The 19,649-nt window shown below is 47.1% G+C and overlaps 1 protein-coding gene across 2 annotated transcripts in view; it reads right to left on the bottom strand.

Annotated features, from left to right (window-relative positions):
* The window catches only part of SLC38A4 (solute carrier family 38 member 4), a 271,144-nt gene that overhangs the window by 48,015 nt on the left and 203,480 nt on the right, over positions 1–19,649 (bottom strand). For both annotated transcript variants that reach the window (XM_069629871.1, XM_069629872.1), the window contains exons 2-5: positions 14,150–14,381; positions 2,919–3,012; positions 1,977–2,092; positions 81–154 (exon numbers count right to left, since the gene is read on the bottom strand). In XM_069629871.1, the coding sequence (XP_069485972.1) occupies positions 81–154; positions 1,977–2,092; positions 2,919–3,012; positions 14,150–14,268 (403 nt within the window). In that variant the 5' untranslated portion in view covers positions 14,269–14,381. The remainder of the gene's footprint in view (positions 1–80; positions 155–1,976; positions 2,093–2,918; positions 3,013–14,149; positions 14,382–19,649) is intronic.

Raw genomic sequence — 19,649 nt, 5'->3', positions numbered from 1 at the left:
TAGGATCCGTGTAAACCACCAAGTACTCAGATGGATGCAGCACAAAGAAAACCCCTTGGATTCAATGAATGCGCACATACCGCCTTCCTTCGATGTCTTCAGCAGAAGATGGACAGAGTACAGCGATAATATTGCAACCCCGAGAAGAAGGACCCTGTGGGGAAAAACAGGGCAGTGTCACAAGACTTATTGAATAGACATGGCATGTATTATTAGTGGCACTGTGATCACTGCATAATTGCTGCAAAGATCACCAACTTACATCTGCCTGAATGTAATGATAATAGAAAAATGAGCAGCTGAGTTGGCGATGCTGGGATTCGAACCTTTGACGTCACGTCACACATAGATCTCTGATCGGAGTGCTGCATAGTGACTTTTGGAAAACCCTGGTGGACTTTACTTTTAGGTGGGATACTGATTCTAATCTTACATCTTTGTGACTTTATCTGCTCAATATTTTCAGCTTTGGAAGATCTATAAAGTTCTCACTTTACTAACAATCTAAAAGAGCTTTATAAAAGAAGCAAGAGGTGTTTCATCCTTGTGAAGGTGATGCTGTCTGCTTTGCTGGAATATAAAGTAACTTTATTTTTAGTAGAAGAGCCCATCTGGCAGGAAGGAGGAGGAATTAGACAATGCTATGTATTTAATTTGAGGATGGTTGAGTTTAATTGACGATAATATCAAACATGTTTACAATGCATTTACGGAGTCACCACCATATCTCGGGAGGATAGCTCAGGGGTAACGTTCTCGCCTTGGAAGCACCACAGGTTCGATCCCCGGGTCCGCACTCTGAACCCTTTGAGTATTAAGCGTGTTATAAATAACCTATCACATCATATATCAAGTTGCGGCCAGATTCTAGTCTGGCCTCGGCATGGCCATGATTTTGCTTTAAGGCCGCATCCTTCGACAGTGCATATTGAGACAAGGAATTCTCCTACTGGGGAGGGGTGAGACATCGAAAGGGCAAAGAGTCCAAGGCTCCCACTAGGGTTTCTGTCCTAGAAGGGCACAGGCCACAAATGCAGCAGCACGCTTAGTCCAAATGACACTCCAAATTCAAGGACCTGTAGACAAGCTTCTAGAACTAGCACTGACTGTTATACACCATTCATGCCTGTGGAGGCAGTGACTCCCCGACACTGATATAAGGGTCCATCATTGTGGTCTCTTATCTCGTTCCTTAAAAATAAAGAGTATGGAAAACTCACACAAATGTGTCCAAAAAGAGCCAACTACCCTGCATTACACGGATCAGTCCCTTCTCAGTCCTAGACAGAATAGTGCGTGTTCTATGTATTTTATATTGCTTGTTGGGCAAACACAGTGGCCACTAGAGACAGCTGGCTTTCAGACCACACAGGCCTATTCTGTGGCTGTAGCATGAGACCGCCACCTCATCAAAAGGTGGCTTTACGGTGATTTTAATGCTGTTCTCGCGTGTATGGTTTACACATCAACTGATGGCATTACAATGCAAATTCTATGAGCCCTCTTCTAAAATTGTTTCCATACAACTAACATCCGTATAGCAGCATTCTTGCGAGAAATACGTGTGTATTTAGATTGTATAGCATTTTACTAGACTACACACAAAAAAGTGCTTAAACTCACAAACACCCACAGGTTGGCATGCATGTGCAAACACACGTGTACGCAAATGCATGCAGACACATACATGCCCGTTCATGCACACACACACACATGCATGCAAGCAAGTGCATGCACCCACACATGTGTGCAGCCATACATATACACACACACTCGGTCATATACATGTCAATAGCCAAGCATAACATGATTGATGAACTGACCCTACACACGAAGAAACACACACACACACACACACACACACACAGTCATGCACATGTGAGTAGCCAAGCATACATAACATGATTAAGGACATGATTACACACGCAACGAAGACACACACATGCAGTGTTTTCACAGCTGAATTCTATACTTACACAAAAAGGATAATGCCGGTGTTGGCCATGGCATAGGACAGCCCCAGGATGCCGCTCCCCATGATGGCATTGCTGAGGTTAAACACTGACATGCCAACTGAAGTCGTCCCAGGATGCTGTGGGAAAATGTATGTGTTTATGTGTCTGGAAAGGACTGTCCACATTTGCATGTATTTCATTGCAAAACTAGAGTGTTTGTGGCCGGGATACTTGAGCCGTGATTGGCGGCTAGTTGTGGGCTTGGAGAAGAAGCCCACCTTCACAGAGATGTCCAGTACACGCGGCACTGTACGTGCAGCGCTGTGGTGTGAGCTGAATGCGGCCTTGGATAACAGATCCAGGTCACAGAAAGGGCAGGCGCTTCATTCAGATCGATTTTTCATTCAGATAAATTCGGGACTGCAAACATGTGTTTCGTCTGATCAAATATTTGAAGTACCCGGCCTGCCCTGCACAGTCAGCAATATTTTCAGGAGCATTTCATTTCTAGAACCCCCGCAGCCGCCACTGCGCCCCTTAATGTGATATTCAGTCCATTGCCGCAGAGGTCTCTAACCCCCAAAGCGAACTTCCAATCGAGGCTGTTTGCCCGCTCCGACCTTCTGGCAGAGTAGAGTGGCCGCCAGAGGGAGGTGGCACAGACAGCTGGACCCGGGCAGCTTTATAGAATTCTGAGGGGGGCAAGATCCTCAATGTCTTGGGGCGCGGCAGTTCTGTAAGGCTGCCGCATGAGGATAGAGTGACATTGGGGCCATGGGAAGGGCCATGTGCAACACTGAAGGCAGTGGCTACAGCATAATACATCTCCACAGGCCCGGCACACACACACACACACACACACACACAGACACACAGTGTTCTGTGGGTCTTCTGACGCACTGCTGACGGCCCGAGGCAGCTCCCGCACACACCGCAGAACAGCCAGACTCCAGAGGGACTTACCTGCTCATCCTGGTATTCCTGCAGTTTCTTCTTTCCCAGGAATCCATTGGTGAGGAACTTTTGGCTCTCGGCATCATCGTCATCAGCATACTGGCTGTAGGTAGAGGAGCGGAGCGGTGGAGAAGGTTACACCTCAGACACACTCTGGCGGAACCAGACCCCCAGAAGGGAGCAACGTCTGGCCCACGGAAGGGCTTCATATTTGACAAAATGTGGTCCCTGTCCACACAATCACACACTACACGTGGTCCCTATCCACGCAATCGCACGCTACACGTGGTCCCTATCCACACACTCGCACACTACACGTGGTCCCTATCCACACAATCACACACTACACGTGGTCCCTATCCACACAGTCACACACTACACGTGGTCCCTATCCACACAATCACACACTACACGTGGTCCCTAGCCACACAGTCACACACTATACATGGTCCCTATCCACACAATCACACACTACATGTGGTCCCTATACAGTCACACACTACACCTGGTCCCTATCCCCACAATCGCACACTACATGTGGTCCCTATCCACACAATCACACACTACATGTGGTCCCTATACAGTCACACACTACACGTGGTCCCTATCCACACAATCACACACTACTCGTGGTCCCTAGGCACACAGTCACACACTATACATGGTCCCTATCCACACAATCACACTCTACATGTGGTCCCTATACAGTCACACACTACACGTGGTCCCTATCCACACAATCACACACTACATGTTGTCCCTATCCACACAGTCACACACTACACGTGGTCCCTATCCACACAGTCACACACTACTCGTGGTCCCTATCCACACAGTCACACACTACACGTGGTCCCTATCCACACAATCACACACTACATGTGGTCCCTATACAGTCACACACTACACGTGGTCCCTATCCACACAATCACACACTACATGTGGTCCCTATCCACACAATCACACACTACATTTGGTCCCTATCCACACAGTCACACACTACACCTGGTCCCTATCCACACAGTCACACACTACACGTGGTCCCTATCCACACAATCACACACTACATGTGGTCCCTATACAGTCACACACTACACGTGGTCCCTATCCACACAATCACACACTACATGTGGTCCCTATCCACACAGTCACTCACTACATGTGGTCCCTATCCACACAATCACACACTACATTTGGTCCCTATCCAGTAGGTCACACACTACACGTGGTCCCTATCCACACAGTCACACACTACACGTGGTCCCTATCCACACAATCACACACTACATTTGGTCCCTATCCAGTAGGTCACACACTACACGTGGTCCCTATCCACACAGTCACACACTACACGTGGTCCCTATCCACACAATCACACACTACATGTGGTCCCTATACAGTCACACACTACACGTGGTCCCTATCCACACAGTCACACACTACATGTGGTCCCTATCCACACAATCACACACTACATGTGGTCCCTATACAGTCACACACTACACGTGGTCCCTATCCACACAATCACAGACTACATGTGGTCCCTATACAGTCACACACTACATGTGGTCCCTATCCACACAATCACACACTACATGTGGTCCCTATACAGTCACACACTACACATGGTCCCTATCCACACAATCAAACACTACATATGGTCCCTATACAGTCACACACTACACGTGGTCCCTATCCACACAGTCACACACTACATGTGGTCCCTATCCACACAATCACACACTACATGTGGTCCCTATCCACACACACGCACACTACATGTGGTCATTATCCAGTAGGTCACACACTACACGTGGTCCCTATCCACACAGTCACACACTACACGTGGTCCCTATCCACACAATCACACACTACATGTGGTCCCTATACAGTCACACACTACACGTGGTCCCTATCCACACAATCACACACTACATGTGGTCCCTATACAGTCACACACTACACATGGTCCCTATCCACACAATCACACACTACATGTGGTCCCTATACAGTCACACACTACACGTGGTCCCTATCCACACAGTCACACACTACATGTGGTCCCTATCCACACAATCACTCACTACATGTGGTCCCTATCCACACAATCACACACTACATTTGGTCCCTATCCAGTAGGTCACACACTACACGTGGTCCCTATCCACACAGTCACACACTACACGTGGTCCCTATCCACACAATCACACACTACACGTGGTCCCTATCCACACAATCACACACTACATTTGGTCCCTATCCAGTAGGTCACACACTACACGTGGTCCCTATCCACACAGTCACACACTACACGTGGTCCCTATCCACACAATCACACACTACACGTGGTCCCTATACAGTCACACACTACACGTGGTCCCTATCCACACAGTCACACACTACATGTGGTCCCTATCCACACAATCACACACTACATTTGGTCCCTATCCAGTAGGTCACACACTACACGTGGTCCCTATCCACACAGTCACACACTACACGTGGTCCCTATCCACACAATCACACACTACATGTGGTCCCTATACAGTCACACACTACACGTGGTCCCTATCCACACAGTCACACACTACATGTGGTCCCTATCCACACAATCACACACTACATGTGGTCCCTATCCACACAGTCACACACTACACGTGGTCCCTATCCACACAATCACACACTACATGTGGTCCCTATACAGTCACACACTACACGTGGTCCCTATCCACACAATCACACACTACATGTGGTCCCTATCCACACAGTCACACACTACACGTGGTCCCTATCCACACAATCACACACTACATGTGGTCCCTATACAGTTACACACTACACGTGGTCCCTATCCACACAATCACACACTACATGTGGTCCCTATCCACACAGTCACACACTACACGTGGTCCCTATCCACACAATCACACACTACATGTGGTCCCTATCCACACAGTCACACACTACACGTGGTCCCTATCCACACAGTCACACACTACTCGTGGTCCCTATCCACACAGTCACACACTACACGTGGTCCCTATCCACACAATCACACACTACATGTGGTCCCTATACAGTCACACACTACACGTGGTCCCTATCCACACAATCACACACTACACGTGGTCCCTATCCACACAATCACACACTACATGTGGTCCCTATCCACACAATCACACACTACATTTGGTCCCTATCCACACAGTCACACACTACACGTGGTCCCTATCCACACAGTCACACACTACACGTGGTCCCTATCCACACAATCACACACTACACGTGGTCCCTATCCACACAGTCACACACTACATGTGGTCCCTATCCACACACTCGCACACTACATGTGGTCCCTATCCACACACACGCACACTACATGTGGTCCCTATCCACACAATCACACACTACATGTGGTACCTATTCACACACTACACGTGGTCCCTATCCACACAATCACACACTACACGTGGTCCCTATCCACACAGTCACACACCACACGTGGTCCCTATCCACACAATCACACACTACACGTGGTCCCTATCCACACAATCACACACTACATGTGGTCCCTATACAGTTAAACACTACACGTGGTCCCTATCCACACAATCACACACTACATGTGGTCCCTATCCACACAGTCACACACTACACGTGGTCCCTATCCACACAATCACACACTACATGTGGTCCCTATCCACACAGTCACACACTACATGTGGTCCCTATCCACACAGTCACACACTACTCGTGGTCCCTATCCACACAGTCACACAGTACACGTGGTCCCTATCCACACAATCACACACTACATGTGGTCCCTATACAGTCACACACTACACGTGGTCCCTATCCACACAATCACACACTACACGTGGTCCCTATCCACACAATCACACACTACATGTGGTCCCTATCCACACAATCACACACTACATTTGGTCCCTATCCACACAGTCACACACTACACGTGGTCCCTATCCACACAATCACACACTACACGTGGTCCCTATCCACACAGTCACACACTACATGTGGTCCCTATCCACACACTCGCACACTACATGTGGTCCCTATCCACACACACGCACACTACATGTGGTCCCTATCCACACAATCACACACTACATGTGGTCCCTATTCACACACTACATTTGGTCCCTATCCACACAATCACACACTACATGTGGTCCCTCATCACACACTACATTTGGTCCCTAGCCACACACTCACACACTACACATGGTCCCTATCCACACAATCACACACTACATGTGGTCCCTAGCCACACACTCACACACTACACATGGTCCCTATCCACACAATCACACACTACATGTGGTCCCTATCCACACAATCACACACTACATGTGGTCCCTATTCACACACTACATTTGGTCCCTATCCACACACTCCCACACTGTGGTCCCTAGCCACACACTCACACACTACACATGGTCCCTATCCACACAATGGCACAATGTGATCCCTATCCACACACTCGCACTACATGGGTGACATTGTGATAGTGCCAAACGTTTACTGCCAATAGGCCACAGGTGTGAAAGCGAGATGACAGGATAGTCCAATGTTCCGTCCTTTGTAATAGTGCTTTTCGGTTCAGTTTGCGAACAGAGACACACTCAAATCAAATTATTTTAAGGGTAATGGCTTGTTTTTTGATACAGGGCTCAAGATCGTTCTATTTTTAAGCCATCCCAATTTCCCAATGTAGGACTCTGGGTCATGTGAAAAGAAGAGTGATTTGCCCAGAATTTTGCAATTAGAGCTCTGTTCTCAGTAGCAGACAACATATCTGTGACACGTTACATACTTTGGGGACCACACCTGTTCAACATATGCTCCTGCATAGGTTACAGGCGGGTTCCCTGTGTGCATGTGTGTAACCTGTGACCGAGATGGTTAAGAATCTAACCTTCTGTCACACCACAGACCAAACCACCACTTCAAGAAGTTTTAATGAGCAATTCTGAAGGGCTCAGGGGTCTATTCCACCCGAAAAGGGGGGACCTGCCTGCACTGGTGGCATTTCTAAATCAAACCAGGTACTCAGATTGATCAGGTCTTTCAGTGTTTGATAGTTTCACTAAACACAAGAAATGGACACTGCTTTCTGTGTGGGAGGAAATTGAAGACAGTGACTGAGGCCAGGTCCATCTTTTCATGTGGAAAGTGAGTACACCTTAAGGATTGTCTGGCACCCAGGTCCTCAGTGAGATTAATTGCCATCTCCGCGCCCAGTCTGATGCCTGATTGGAAGTGCAGAAAGTGTGACTTGGCAAGTGTGAGAAGGACCGTCAAGCTTTTGTGATATACAGGGTTGGGAGGAAATGGGTTGCTAGGATAGGCGGAAAGCAGGAAAATCAAAAAGATCATTATGTTATGGAATAAAAACCTTCTGCATCAGGCGTGTGATGGTTCAACATGTCCATAAGTCAAACACTTCATAACCTGGGCTGATTAGCTCTGTGGTTGCTGGCAAAGTTGAAAAGTGGCGCCCTTGTCCACTGCTAAAGAGAAACACAATGGACGGTTGGGTCAGCCGAAGGCTTGTACGCTTAGCCCAGTGTTCAAAGCAAGGCACACAAGTTGGACCCGCAGGAGGAGAGACGCACGTATAAGCTAGCATTGGCAATGCCCACTGCTTGGGCTTTTGTGTAGGCACAGGAAAGGCACTTGCCAGGCACAGCACTTGTGGTATTAACTGACCATTGCTGGTAGCAGGTGCAAAATGTTGCAAGCACCTGGGCATCTAATAGCAGTGCCAGGCAAAGCTCCAATACTTAAACACAAGACAACACAGTTGGCTTTGCCAATGCTTGTTTTGAAAAGGACTTCAGTGAAGGACACACAGAGTGCTTATAAATCGAGTGTCTGAATGCAGACATTTAGGACATTTTCATTACACCAGTAGCGGGTTTACAACTCCAATTAAATCATTAACTATCAGAAGACTACTTTGAAAAAACACTGGCAGGCTCTTTGAGTGCTAAATTAGACCAAAAGGCTTGATAAAAGCAACCTCAAAGAGTTCCTGTGAGGAGGTGTTTTGGGCAGGATAGAGGGCAGGAACTGGGTGGAACTGGCCATAGAGATTCGCATGCCCAGTCAATGGGTGGGCAAATAACCAAACACATACAGGCTGTGTGTCCCTCCTCATGTGCTATTTCCCCACATCTGTACTCTAATGCAATCGTTTCGGCTCATAGGTGGGGCAGCAGTGCCACCTAACAAATAGCCAAAACTACGCAACTCGCAACCATGTAACTGTAACTAGTGCCTCGATGCCTGAGGGCATTGTGCGCTGCTATAAATGTCAAAATAATATACAAAATAAATGAACTAAAAAGACTAACATAGAGCCATGTGAGTTCATGGCAAGTTTAAAAGACAAACGTGACCTTATAACTGCACAAATATATTGCAATGGCAGCAATACAACAAATAAAAAAGGCGGGGGAGGGCACAACTTTGTAATCATAGGACAACTGTTATTCTAACTATGACTTTTATATGTCTCCCAAGTCAGAAATGTGATGCTTTTGAAATAGTGCATTGTTAGTTGTGGTGCGGTTTGTGTATCATTGTCTGGCTAAGGCCCACCGGAGTGGTTGGCCATTGCCCTCATGGTGGGAGGAAAGGGGGTGCTCTATTGCCTGGGAGGATTCTCTGACCTATGGAACCTGCTCCAAGGAACTCTGTGCAGGATACCAGTCCTCCAAGAAGGTTCCAACTTCAACCACTGGGTAACACAAAGCCACGTTTTACCACTAATATTTCTCCTTCCATCTCTTTCTCCAAACCTCTCTTGCCCCAGAGTAACTTTTGGAGATATTGCGACTCCGATTGCATTCCTGCCCAATGTTCTTGAGATCAAATACCAAAATGTCTATGGAAGTTACAATGTCTGTGTTGCCCTTCACAGTCAATTTAATCTTGAGCATACAATCTACAAGCCAAATAAATGCACATTGAAGCAGAGACACACACATATCAAATGATATTCTCAAACTATTGGTTTTCCCATGGTTGGCCAACTGGGGGAGCAGTGGGAGTTTCTCATGTTTGTGAATCTGTAAGGCCTTTACACAAAGATAAATGCCTTCAACTGATATGAGATGCCTAACTTAATTTTTTGAAGACCATTGATTTAAAACAGCTTGTTTGTCTCTGTGGTAGGAATGGGGCTAACATAAGAGAAACGTTATATCCAAAACTACTGTGCCTAACAGTGAAAGTCTGAGATTAATATAACTATGTGCTGATGAATGTCCAAATTCAATATAGATACAACAGAAACATGTAGATGAGAGCTAGGAGCAAGAAATAATACAGTGCTTCACATGGAGAGGCAAAGTTAAGTCTCGATAAAAGAAAAGTAGATTTAACAACCAAATGAATGCCGTCTGGATAATGTGCTATTGGGACAAAGGGGGTGCTTTATTAATGTAGGTTAATTGGCGCACACTGTTTTGATCTATATCAGTATATTTGGAAGGTGTCTATGGAAACAAATCCACTTGATGTCTTACTAGTAGATAACAATCACAAATATTTATAAAAATGTGAATTTTGGAAGAAAGACTTTTTCCTCAACCGATGGTAAATATTAGATGTGGGATTTTGATGCTACATTTAAGACAAGTATTGGCAATGCCAACAGTTTGGGATTTTGTGTGGCATGGAAAATGCACTTGCAAGACACTGCTGTAGGGGTATTAACTGTCCCTTGATGGTAGCAGTGAGAAATTGGTGCGAGTACCTGGGCATTTAATAGCAGTACACAAGTCAAATATATTTGCTTTGCCAATGCTTATTTTTAACAGGACTTCAATGAAGGACACAGAGAGTGCTTATACATCCAGTGGCTAAAGGTAGATCTGGTTAATTCGTTCGTGCAGAGATAGTGGTGGGATCCAGTTGGGTAGCGTGCATCATGGAACCATGTGCTTGCATAAGCGACCCACACTGTTGGTTGCAGCACTGGTGATCTTTCAGCAAGCAAGCCCCCAGGGTGCCAGTAATAAAGGTTGTGACAGAGCTGGCCATGCCATAAGTAGCCCTCCCACAGAGGGGTGAACCCTCCTCAAAGCGTGCACCGCTTTTGCCTGCATGAAGGACACAGAAGGAAATGCTTTAGCAGAGGGAGCGTGAAAGGGAAATCTAAATGCGCCTCCCCACTGGCGCCTCTAGTGGCCACTTGGAGCATCACAGCAAAATCCCAAAATATTTCGTTTTGACCTCAGCTCTTTGACCTGTGTGTATCCCACAGCTCTCATGCCTCCTTGCCTACTTGTGTTGTCGCCTGGGATTGATACTAACCGTTAGTGTATTTATTTGCTAAACATGCACACAGTGTTGTGGCAAACCTCTTTCAGGGGCACATGTTGTGTCAGGATACAGAGTGCCTGTGTGACATGATTAGCAGAACCGGAGAGGTCCATCACATTTGGAACAGGCCCACATGAGTGGCTGGGACTTTGTGAATTAAAGTGCACTTAATACAAGGCACCGGCAACAGGCAAATATGGGGGAAAATGCCTTCTCGTCAACGCTTAACCACCTCGTGGGGCCCGCTTCTGAGCTCAGGATAAAAGTAGTGTAGAAAGGCAACTTTCTCCCCCCTCTGGTTTCACCACCAGTCTGAGGTGGGTGGAAAGCTTGGAGTGGATCTCAGCTGCAAAAGCTAATGAAACCTGCCTGTGTGGGGCCGGCGTGTGCACCAGTTACATTGCGAGCATTTCTGAAAAGTCTGCCCCTTTTCTTATTTACGAAAGTGTCCGTGACCTTTTCAGAAAAAACGTTAGTGTACTTTTACTCCTTTTATGAGCTGCAAAACCAGGGCTTTTGGAGAAAAAAAAATCACCTCTGAGTGCCCGCCCTGCATTCTTGATGGTTGCTAAGGCTGTTGTCAAGACGTAAAACAAGACACATACAAAAGTCGAGCCGTTGATGCCAGGCCGCCACATTGTCACTATGATAGAACATGATGCTTGTAAGAAAAGTGTTCCTCCTCTGTGGAAGAACACTTTTTTTTATTTTTTGCATGCACCTTAGAAAAGAGCCCCCAGTATTTAAGGCCCAGTGTTTCTTGTGGTTATATTTTAGGAGATTAATCATACAGTGACAGGGAATAAAGAATTATCATCGTTAATCCCAGGCTACTAGGAAGCATTCATTGTACCAACCGAAATAAAAAGAGTCTGCATTTTAGAGTGGGTGAGGCTAATTTAAAATGTTTTAAGAAATATTGTTTCTATGGAATCCAAATGGCTTCACCTGCATGAGTGGACATTCAAAGTAGCTATGTTCCCGGATACCATGAGTATCGTAGAGAATCCAATGACCCGGTCTACATGGACGTCATTTCAGGGTCACCAGGGGTCGCAACTGTTATGGCTGATTTCCCTTAGCTAGGGAGTCCCTCAGCAGCTTTGCTGGATTTCTGGGGTTTATTTTTTCTCCACCTGGTAAGAATGTGAGCCTTTTTCCCACTCTTACAGTGTATTTTTTGTGTGTGTTGTACTTATTGTGCTCATGGGCTATGGCGTGTCACCAACTCCCTAGGCATCATCTTGTTACTTGTGTGTCACACAGCACTTTTAGTGCACTGGCACAGGGATGTCTTTTAGACTTCCCTCGTAAACTCCATTTCTGGGGCTGACTACTGTCCCCCAGAAACATGTAAAGTCACCATTGGCTTTACTAGTCCTTTTAAAAAATACAGATCCAGTACAAGCCATCTTACAATAGAGTACTGGTGGGGAATATCTTTCCCCTGTCCTTCTGTAACTCAAGGGCCACTTTCTGCCCTCCTTCCCGACTCGACATGGCTGGTGGCAGTGGTAGCTATCATTTTTACATAGATTCCCGTGTTAGTGTTCTGGCTGTGGTGACACACGTGAACATAAAATATGCTACCCCATATCATTTTTATTTTGGGTCCTGCCGGTTTTTCGCCATTTCGCCTCCGGTAAAGCATTGGTTTCAAAACACTGGTCTGTCAAATCCTAATGTACTGACCTTGAATTGACCTGAACAAGGGGAATTGGTTGTGTGTAGTATATTGAGAGTGTGGTTTTATTTAATAGAAGTGAAGTGTTTTATGAACAGATGGTTTAAAAATAAATGAACTTATATTTTCTAACCAGAAACCTTGAGTCAGTGTTTGCTTGAATCACAGTAATTGTAGTCCTTTGTGTAATCCCTGTTACTGCTCACTTACTCTTGAGATAAGTCTGGCTGCTCAGCCATCGCTACCACTTTACTGTGTCGTACAGGCTTGTACCAAAGGTGAAATTGTACTGTCACTTGTAGTCTTAATTGTATGTAGCGGTCCCTAAGGGCACTACATGTGATTCTGCCTAACAGCAACTGCGACTCCAGTGGTCTCCCTTGCTACCCCTAAAAAAATGTTTAAAAAAAGAAATCTAAATTGAGGCTCATGCGCTGTGGCCAGCAGCATGTGGCTTTGTTTCTGGAGTGGCTGGTCTTCTGACAGCTATAGCTAGTAAGATAGCTCAGTGGGTTGAGCACTGACTGCTGCAATGTGTGTGTGATCTGCATGTTGCAGTTCCAACTCCCAGCAAGGTCAACTCAGCCTTTCATCCTGCTAAGGTCGATACATGAGTACCAACACAGGTTGGGTGATAGTGTATGTATATTTGTTCTATATGAAGCGCTTAAGCGTAAGTGCTATATAATAACACATCATTCTCGTTTGGCCTTGGACATCTGCTTGCATTCAAAGTGATTTGGTAATATGGGCCTATACACACTGTTATTAACGATACATATGGTGATCCATTCTTGTATGAAATGTATATGACCTTACAGTGATATCGGAACCATATTTTTCGTATTGTACTTAGAAACAATGCTATGTGATGCCACTTCCTGTTTTGTTGAGTTGAAAGGTCATGTTGCATCGCGTCCCGCAATGTCACTTCAGGGTGGGGTCAAATTACATCACTTACTGTGATGTCATCAGAGGTCAAAGGTTGTGTGATGTTACTTCCACTATCCCTGGCATTTTGGTGAAATGACGTCCCTGCCTGTCTAGTCTTTCTTCATGGTTGTTGGGCTGGACAGACTGAAATATATTGCAAGCAAAATAGACCTGACCACCATTTTTGAGTGGTTGTTAAAATACAGATGACGTGCATCGCTTTGGATGTCTTAATGGCTTGGCTAACTGTGGGCTAGTTGGGACGTACCTGCTGATTGTTACTTTCTCGGAGTCGACTTCCTTGGAGTAGCTGCACTCCAAGCTCTCTCCGCTGTTGCTCTCCTCATCGTGTTCCATGTTCACCTTCTGCAGTTCCATGCGGTCCATTGCAGCCGGTCAGCGACGTCCGCCCCGCGCAGCAGCTCCTTCAGTGCAAACGATGTACCGTGCCTTCCGCCAGCGGTGTCCCCACAACCTGTTGACTTTCACGCGGCTTTCTTCTGCAAACAGAACCCAAAAGATGCCATCATTTCCCTTAAAGTATGCAGATGATCATTCTACAAGCTCCTAATTGATACAATTAAAGCAATCTGCAGAGGGATGGCGTCAATTTCTTAGTGTTGTCACAAAATGGTGTTTTGGCCTTCTCAGGGGCCCCAAAGGATGTCCAGGGAGACCTCAGACTCTTTAAAAAGGGATTAAGATGACTGCTTTTAATAGAAAATATAAGCAGCAGACAACCTGCTTATATTGTTAAGAGCCTGGCCCCCCATGAACATCCTGTGTGCTCCCTGGGGGGACCACCTGTAGGTGAGGGGGCCCCCAAAAACAATACTTTTACTCCAGGTGGGTGGCTCAGGTATGTTAAAGTTTGAATACCACTGCACTAGGCATTTCTTTCATGCCTTCACTTACCACTCCCGCTCCCGGTCCCTATTTAGGCAACCCTTTGATATCGCCTAAACTTGCAGTTTCTCATCACATGGCCACTCTGATTTGGTTTCCCACAAGAGATCAGCCAAAAACTGATCAAACATGATATCTGTTTGTGCCTTACTTGTAGACACAAATGTCAGTGGCTGGCATGCGCGGTGATCACATATTAGTATGTTCTATGATGCTAAGGGCGTGAAGACCATGTCCATGGCACATTTATGAATGAATATGCCTGGCTCTGCAGCATTAATTCCAACCCAACAAAGGAGACACTCAAGGGTGTCGACAAAGGCTCCTACTGGAAAACGTGATCAAGTCCACTCTGGTGACCACACGCAAGGCGCATACCTCACAGACCTTTGTCTTGCGGCACCCCTGACAGGTAACTGAAGTCAGGCAGTAGGACTTAAGGAAGGGTAAAAAAAAAAAAAAGAGAGGGGCACCTCACAACCCTTGGCCATGTAATATTGGAAATGGTTGGTTTTATTAGCCTTCAACAGGTCACTAAGATTTAGTTCATCACAAAGTCTGGCAAATATCCCTGGTATAGAAACCTATACAAATGCAACTGTGTGACTGAAAACATTTCAGGGGTGCTTCCAAGTTTGGCGGTATTAACTCTGCCATTACCCTTAGCACATGTGGTAAGGATGGGGTAAGTTGAAGGGTCTGTATGATTCTCAGTGATGAAGACAGTTCCGTTCATCCCCATTTTGGATAGCCATAGGCTCCCAAGTGAAAATGTCACATGTACGCATGCGGGATTACCGCATGTGGCACTGTCACACGTGTTTAATGATTTTGTGACAAATACCTCCAAACAAAATCAGGCGGAAATCATTTCCAAGGGAAACTCCTAATTAAGCAGAGTCGAATATGCAAATGATGCCAATATACAGTTAAATTACTCTTACTGCCAAGGTCGTGATGATCCCTCCATTTTGCTCAAAGTTTACAAATGAGCTCAAAGTAGGTCACACATTTCTGGGTCCAGATTACAGAAACTTTACACCGGTGCAAAATTGCACGGTATTAGCACTAGGGGAAAATGTGCCCTGGTGGAAAAATGCAGTGAAAATGTATGTTGTTTGTGCTAAGGCAATTTTTGCCCTGGTGCTAAAAACATGCTAACCTGCACTTGTCATGGTGCAATGGTTTTTTAATATGTCCCAGAGTTTTAAGAAATAGGGTAAACTTTGCCCGAGTGCTAATACCGTGCAACTGTGCACCTGCACCGGTGCAAAGTTTCTGTAATCTGGCCCTAGAATGGCTATATATGAAACACAGGCAAAGTCCTTCCTATTGCTCTGCTCTGGGCTCGACCTGTTAACACTACAGCGTTTAATAGGTCTTCATGGCGGTTTCCTCCCTCTTCTAAGCATACCTCGAGACAGTCATGCTGATGGCAGCGGGATTGCTAATGTTTGCTAATAATTCGTTCTATTCTTCCCATCTCTCACCAGCCATTTGCAACTCTCTAGGCAGCGGCAGTACCTCCCACTGGAACCACGTTGCAACCCCATCCCTTTGGCCCCAGCTTCGCGTGTAAGTGGCCCCCAGCGGCTCCAGAGCGCATAATTCATCCTTTTTAGTTATTCTTTGCTGCTGCTGACAGCAGGCATTCCTGGGATCCTCACACAACATGCCCTAACCCAGGACCCCGCGCCTTTGCAAGCCTGCCCCACCCACACTCGTGTACAGCACGTGCACGCACGATTATTCCCTCTACACACACCCCCCCCTGCCCACCCCCCCAGCAAGGCGGTGCAGCCTGCCGGTAATCCAGGCTGATGGTCACTGAGAACCCCCATAGTGGGGGAGTGAGAATATATGCCCCCCCACGACATGTGCCATGCAGTCATAGACCCTGCCATCCAGGCTGATGGCCACTGAGAGTCCCTCTGTGGGGGAGTGAGAATATATACCCCCCTCCAGCCCCCACGTGTGCCATGCAGTCATAGACCCTGCCATCCAGGCTGGTCACTGAGAGGCCCCCTGTTGGGGGAGTGAGAATAGATGCCCCCGCAACCCCCCACATGTGCCATGCAGTCATAGACCCTGCCATCCAGGCTGATGGTCACTGAGAGCCCCCCTGTGGGGGAGTGAGAATAGATGCCCCCACAACCCCCACATGTGCCATGCAGTCATAGACCCTGCCATCCAGGATGATGGTCACTGAGAGCCCCCCTGTGGGGGAGTGAGAATAGATGCCCCCGCAACCCCCCACATGTGCCATGCAGTCATAGACCCTGCCATCCAGGCTGATGGTCACTGAGAACCCCCCTGTGGGGGAGTGAGAATAGATGCCCCCGCAAACCCCCACGTGTGCCATGCAGTCATAGACCCTGCCATCCAGGCAGATGGTCACTGAGAGCCCCCCTGTGGGGGAGTGAGAATAGATGCTCCAGCCCCCCACGTGTGCCATGCAGTCATAGACCCTGCCATCCAGGCTGGTCACTGAGTGCCTCCCTGTGGGGGAGTGAGAATAGATGCCCCCCCACGACATGTGCCATGCAGTCATAGACCCTGCCATCCAGGCTGATGGTCACTGAGAGCCCCCCTGTGGGGGAGTGATAATAGATGCCCCCACAACCCCCCACATGTGCCATGCAGTCATAGACCCTGCCATCCAGGCTGATGGCCACTGAGAGTCCCCTCTGGGGGAGTGAGAATAGATTATCCCCCTGCCCCCCACGTGTGCCATGCAGTCATAGACCGTGCCATCCTGGCTGATAGTCACTGAGAGCCTCCCTGTGGAGGAGTGAGAATAGATGCCCCCCCCCTGCAACCACCCACGACATGTGATATGGTCATAGACCCTGCCAGGCGCTTCTTCTTAAACTATCTGCCACTTATTTGCAGTGTTAATCTTTTTCTGACGCGTTGTTGGTTTATTGAATTGCATCGATGCTGCCTGGACTAGTGTTTACATTTATTTGGCTTATTTATTGAGTGCCAACCTGGCTTCGGAGCGCTGCACAGGGCCGGGGGGTGTGAGGGTGGTGTAGTGGATAGGGGGACAGTCACTACAGCGTAGCATTTAATGGTAAACACGTAGAGTTAGTGGGGAGCGGAAGTAAAAGGGTGGACGCTTCCTGGGCGCGAGTGTTGTCGACTTCCATCTTGGTCCCGCGATGGTCTTCAGCTGTCGATTCAAACTTTTAGAGGGTAGAGATCCAGTCATTATGCCAGCCTGTGAGCTAGAGATCTGGTCATTAAGCCGGCCTGCGAGGTACAGGTCCAGTCATTAAGTGAGCCTCTGAGGGCGAGATCCATTGATGAAGCCGGCCTGTGAGGTAGAGATCTAGTCATTCAGCCAGCCTGAGAGGTGGAGATCCAGTGATTGATATTGATATTTTATTTCTATCGCACTCGTACACAAGTGTTTCAGAGCGCGACAAGGCACGGGAGGGGAACAGAGGAGAACAAAACAACGATCTTACTAGGCCCAGTGACATTGAGAACGCATAAGTGCATGGGAGAGGGGGAGGGAAAAAGTGCATGGAAAAAGGGAGAAGTGGAAAGTGTGAAGCAGAGGAGAAACAGATAAATAACAATAAATAAATAATAAAGGCAAAAAACAGTGGTAGTTCAGCAAGCAATTTGCAAGTGCTAGGTTTAAGGCAGCAGACAAGGTAGGTCTGATAAATGCAGGAAGAAAAGGGGGGGGCTGTAGAGATGAGCGAGGAAGAGGAGATGGCAGAGGGCATCCTGAAAATGAGTTGAGTGTCGTCAGCGTAGCACTGGAAATTTGAGCAGAAAGTGGCAATGCAGTGGGCGAGAGTTGTCAGGTATTGGTTTAAGCCAGCATGTGAGGTAGAGATCCAGTCATTTAGTGAGCCTGTGAGGTAGAGATCCAGTCATTTAGTGAGCCTGTGAGGTAGAGATCAAGTCATTAAGCTGGCCTGTGAGGTAGAGATCCAGTCATTTAGTGAGCCTGTGAGGTAGAGATCTAGTCATTAAGCCAGCCTGTGAGGAAGAGATCCATTCATTAAGCTGGCCTGTGAGGAAGCGATCCAGTCATTACGCCAGGCTGTGAGGTAGAGATACAGTCACTAAGCTGACCTGTGAGGAAGAGATCCATTCATTAAGCTGGCCTGTGAGAAAGCGATCCAGTCATTACGCCAGGCTGTGAGGTGGATATCCAGTGATTAAGCCGTCATATGAGGTAGATATCCAGTCATTACGCTGGGCTGTGCATTAGAGATCCAGTCATTAAGCTGGCCTGTGAGGTAGGTGAGGTAGAGATCTAGTTACTAAGCCAGCCTGTGGGTAGAAATAGTCACTAAGGTGACCTGTGAGGTAGAGATCTAGTCACTAAGCCAGACTGTGAGGTAGAGATCTAGTCATTAAGCCGGCATGTGAGGTAGAGAGCCTGTCATTTAGTGAGCCTGTGAGGTAGAGAACTAGTCATTAAGACGGCCTGTGAGGAAGAGATCCATTCATTAAGCTGGCCTGTGAGAAAGTGATCCAGTAATTACGCCAGGCTGTGAAGTGGAAATTCAGTGATTAAGCCGTCATGTGAGGTAGATATCCAGTCATTACGCTGGGCTGTGCATTAGAGATCCAGTCATTAAGCTGGCCTGTGAGGTAGGTGAGGTAGAGATTTAGTTACTAAGCCAGCATGTGAGGTAGAAATAGTCACTAAGGTGACCTGTGAGGTAGAGATCTAGTCACTAAGCCAGACTGTGAGGTAGAGATCTAGTCATTAAGCCGGCATGTGAGGTAGAGAGCCTGTCATTTAGTGAGCCTGTGAGGTAAAGATGTAGTCATTAAGCCAGCCTGTGAGGAAGATATCCATTCATTAAGCTGGCCTGTGAGGAAGCAAACCA

The sequence above is a fragment of the Ambystoma mexicanum genome, chromosome 12 (genome assembly GCF_040938575.1).
Source record: "Ambystoma mexicanum isolate Mex_15411 chromosome 12, UKY_AmexF1_1, whole genome shotgun sequence".
Taxonomy (NCBI): Eukaryota; Metazoa; Chordata; class Amphibia; order Caudata; family Ambystomatidae; genus Ambystoma; species Ambystoma mexicanum.
This window is presented reverse-complemented; position numbering and strand designations above follow the sequence as displayed.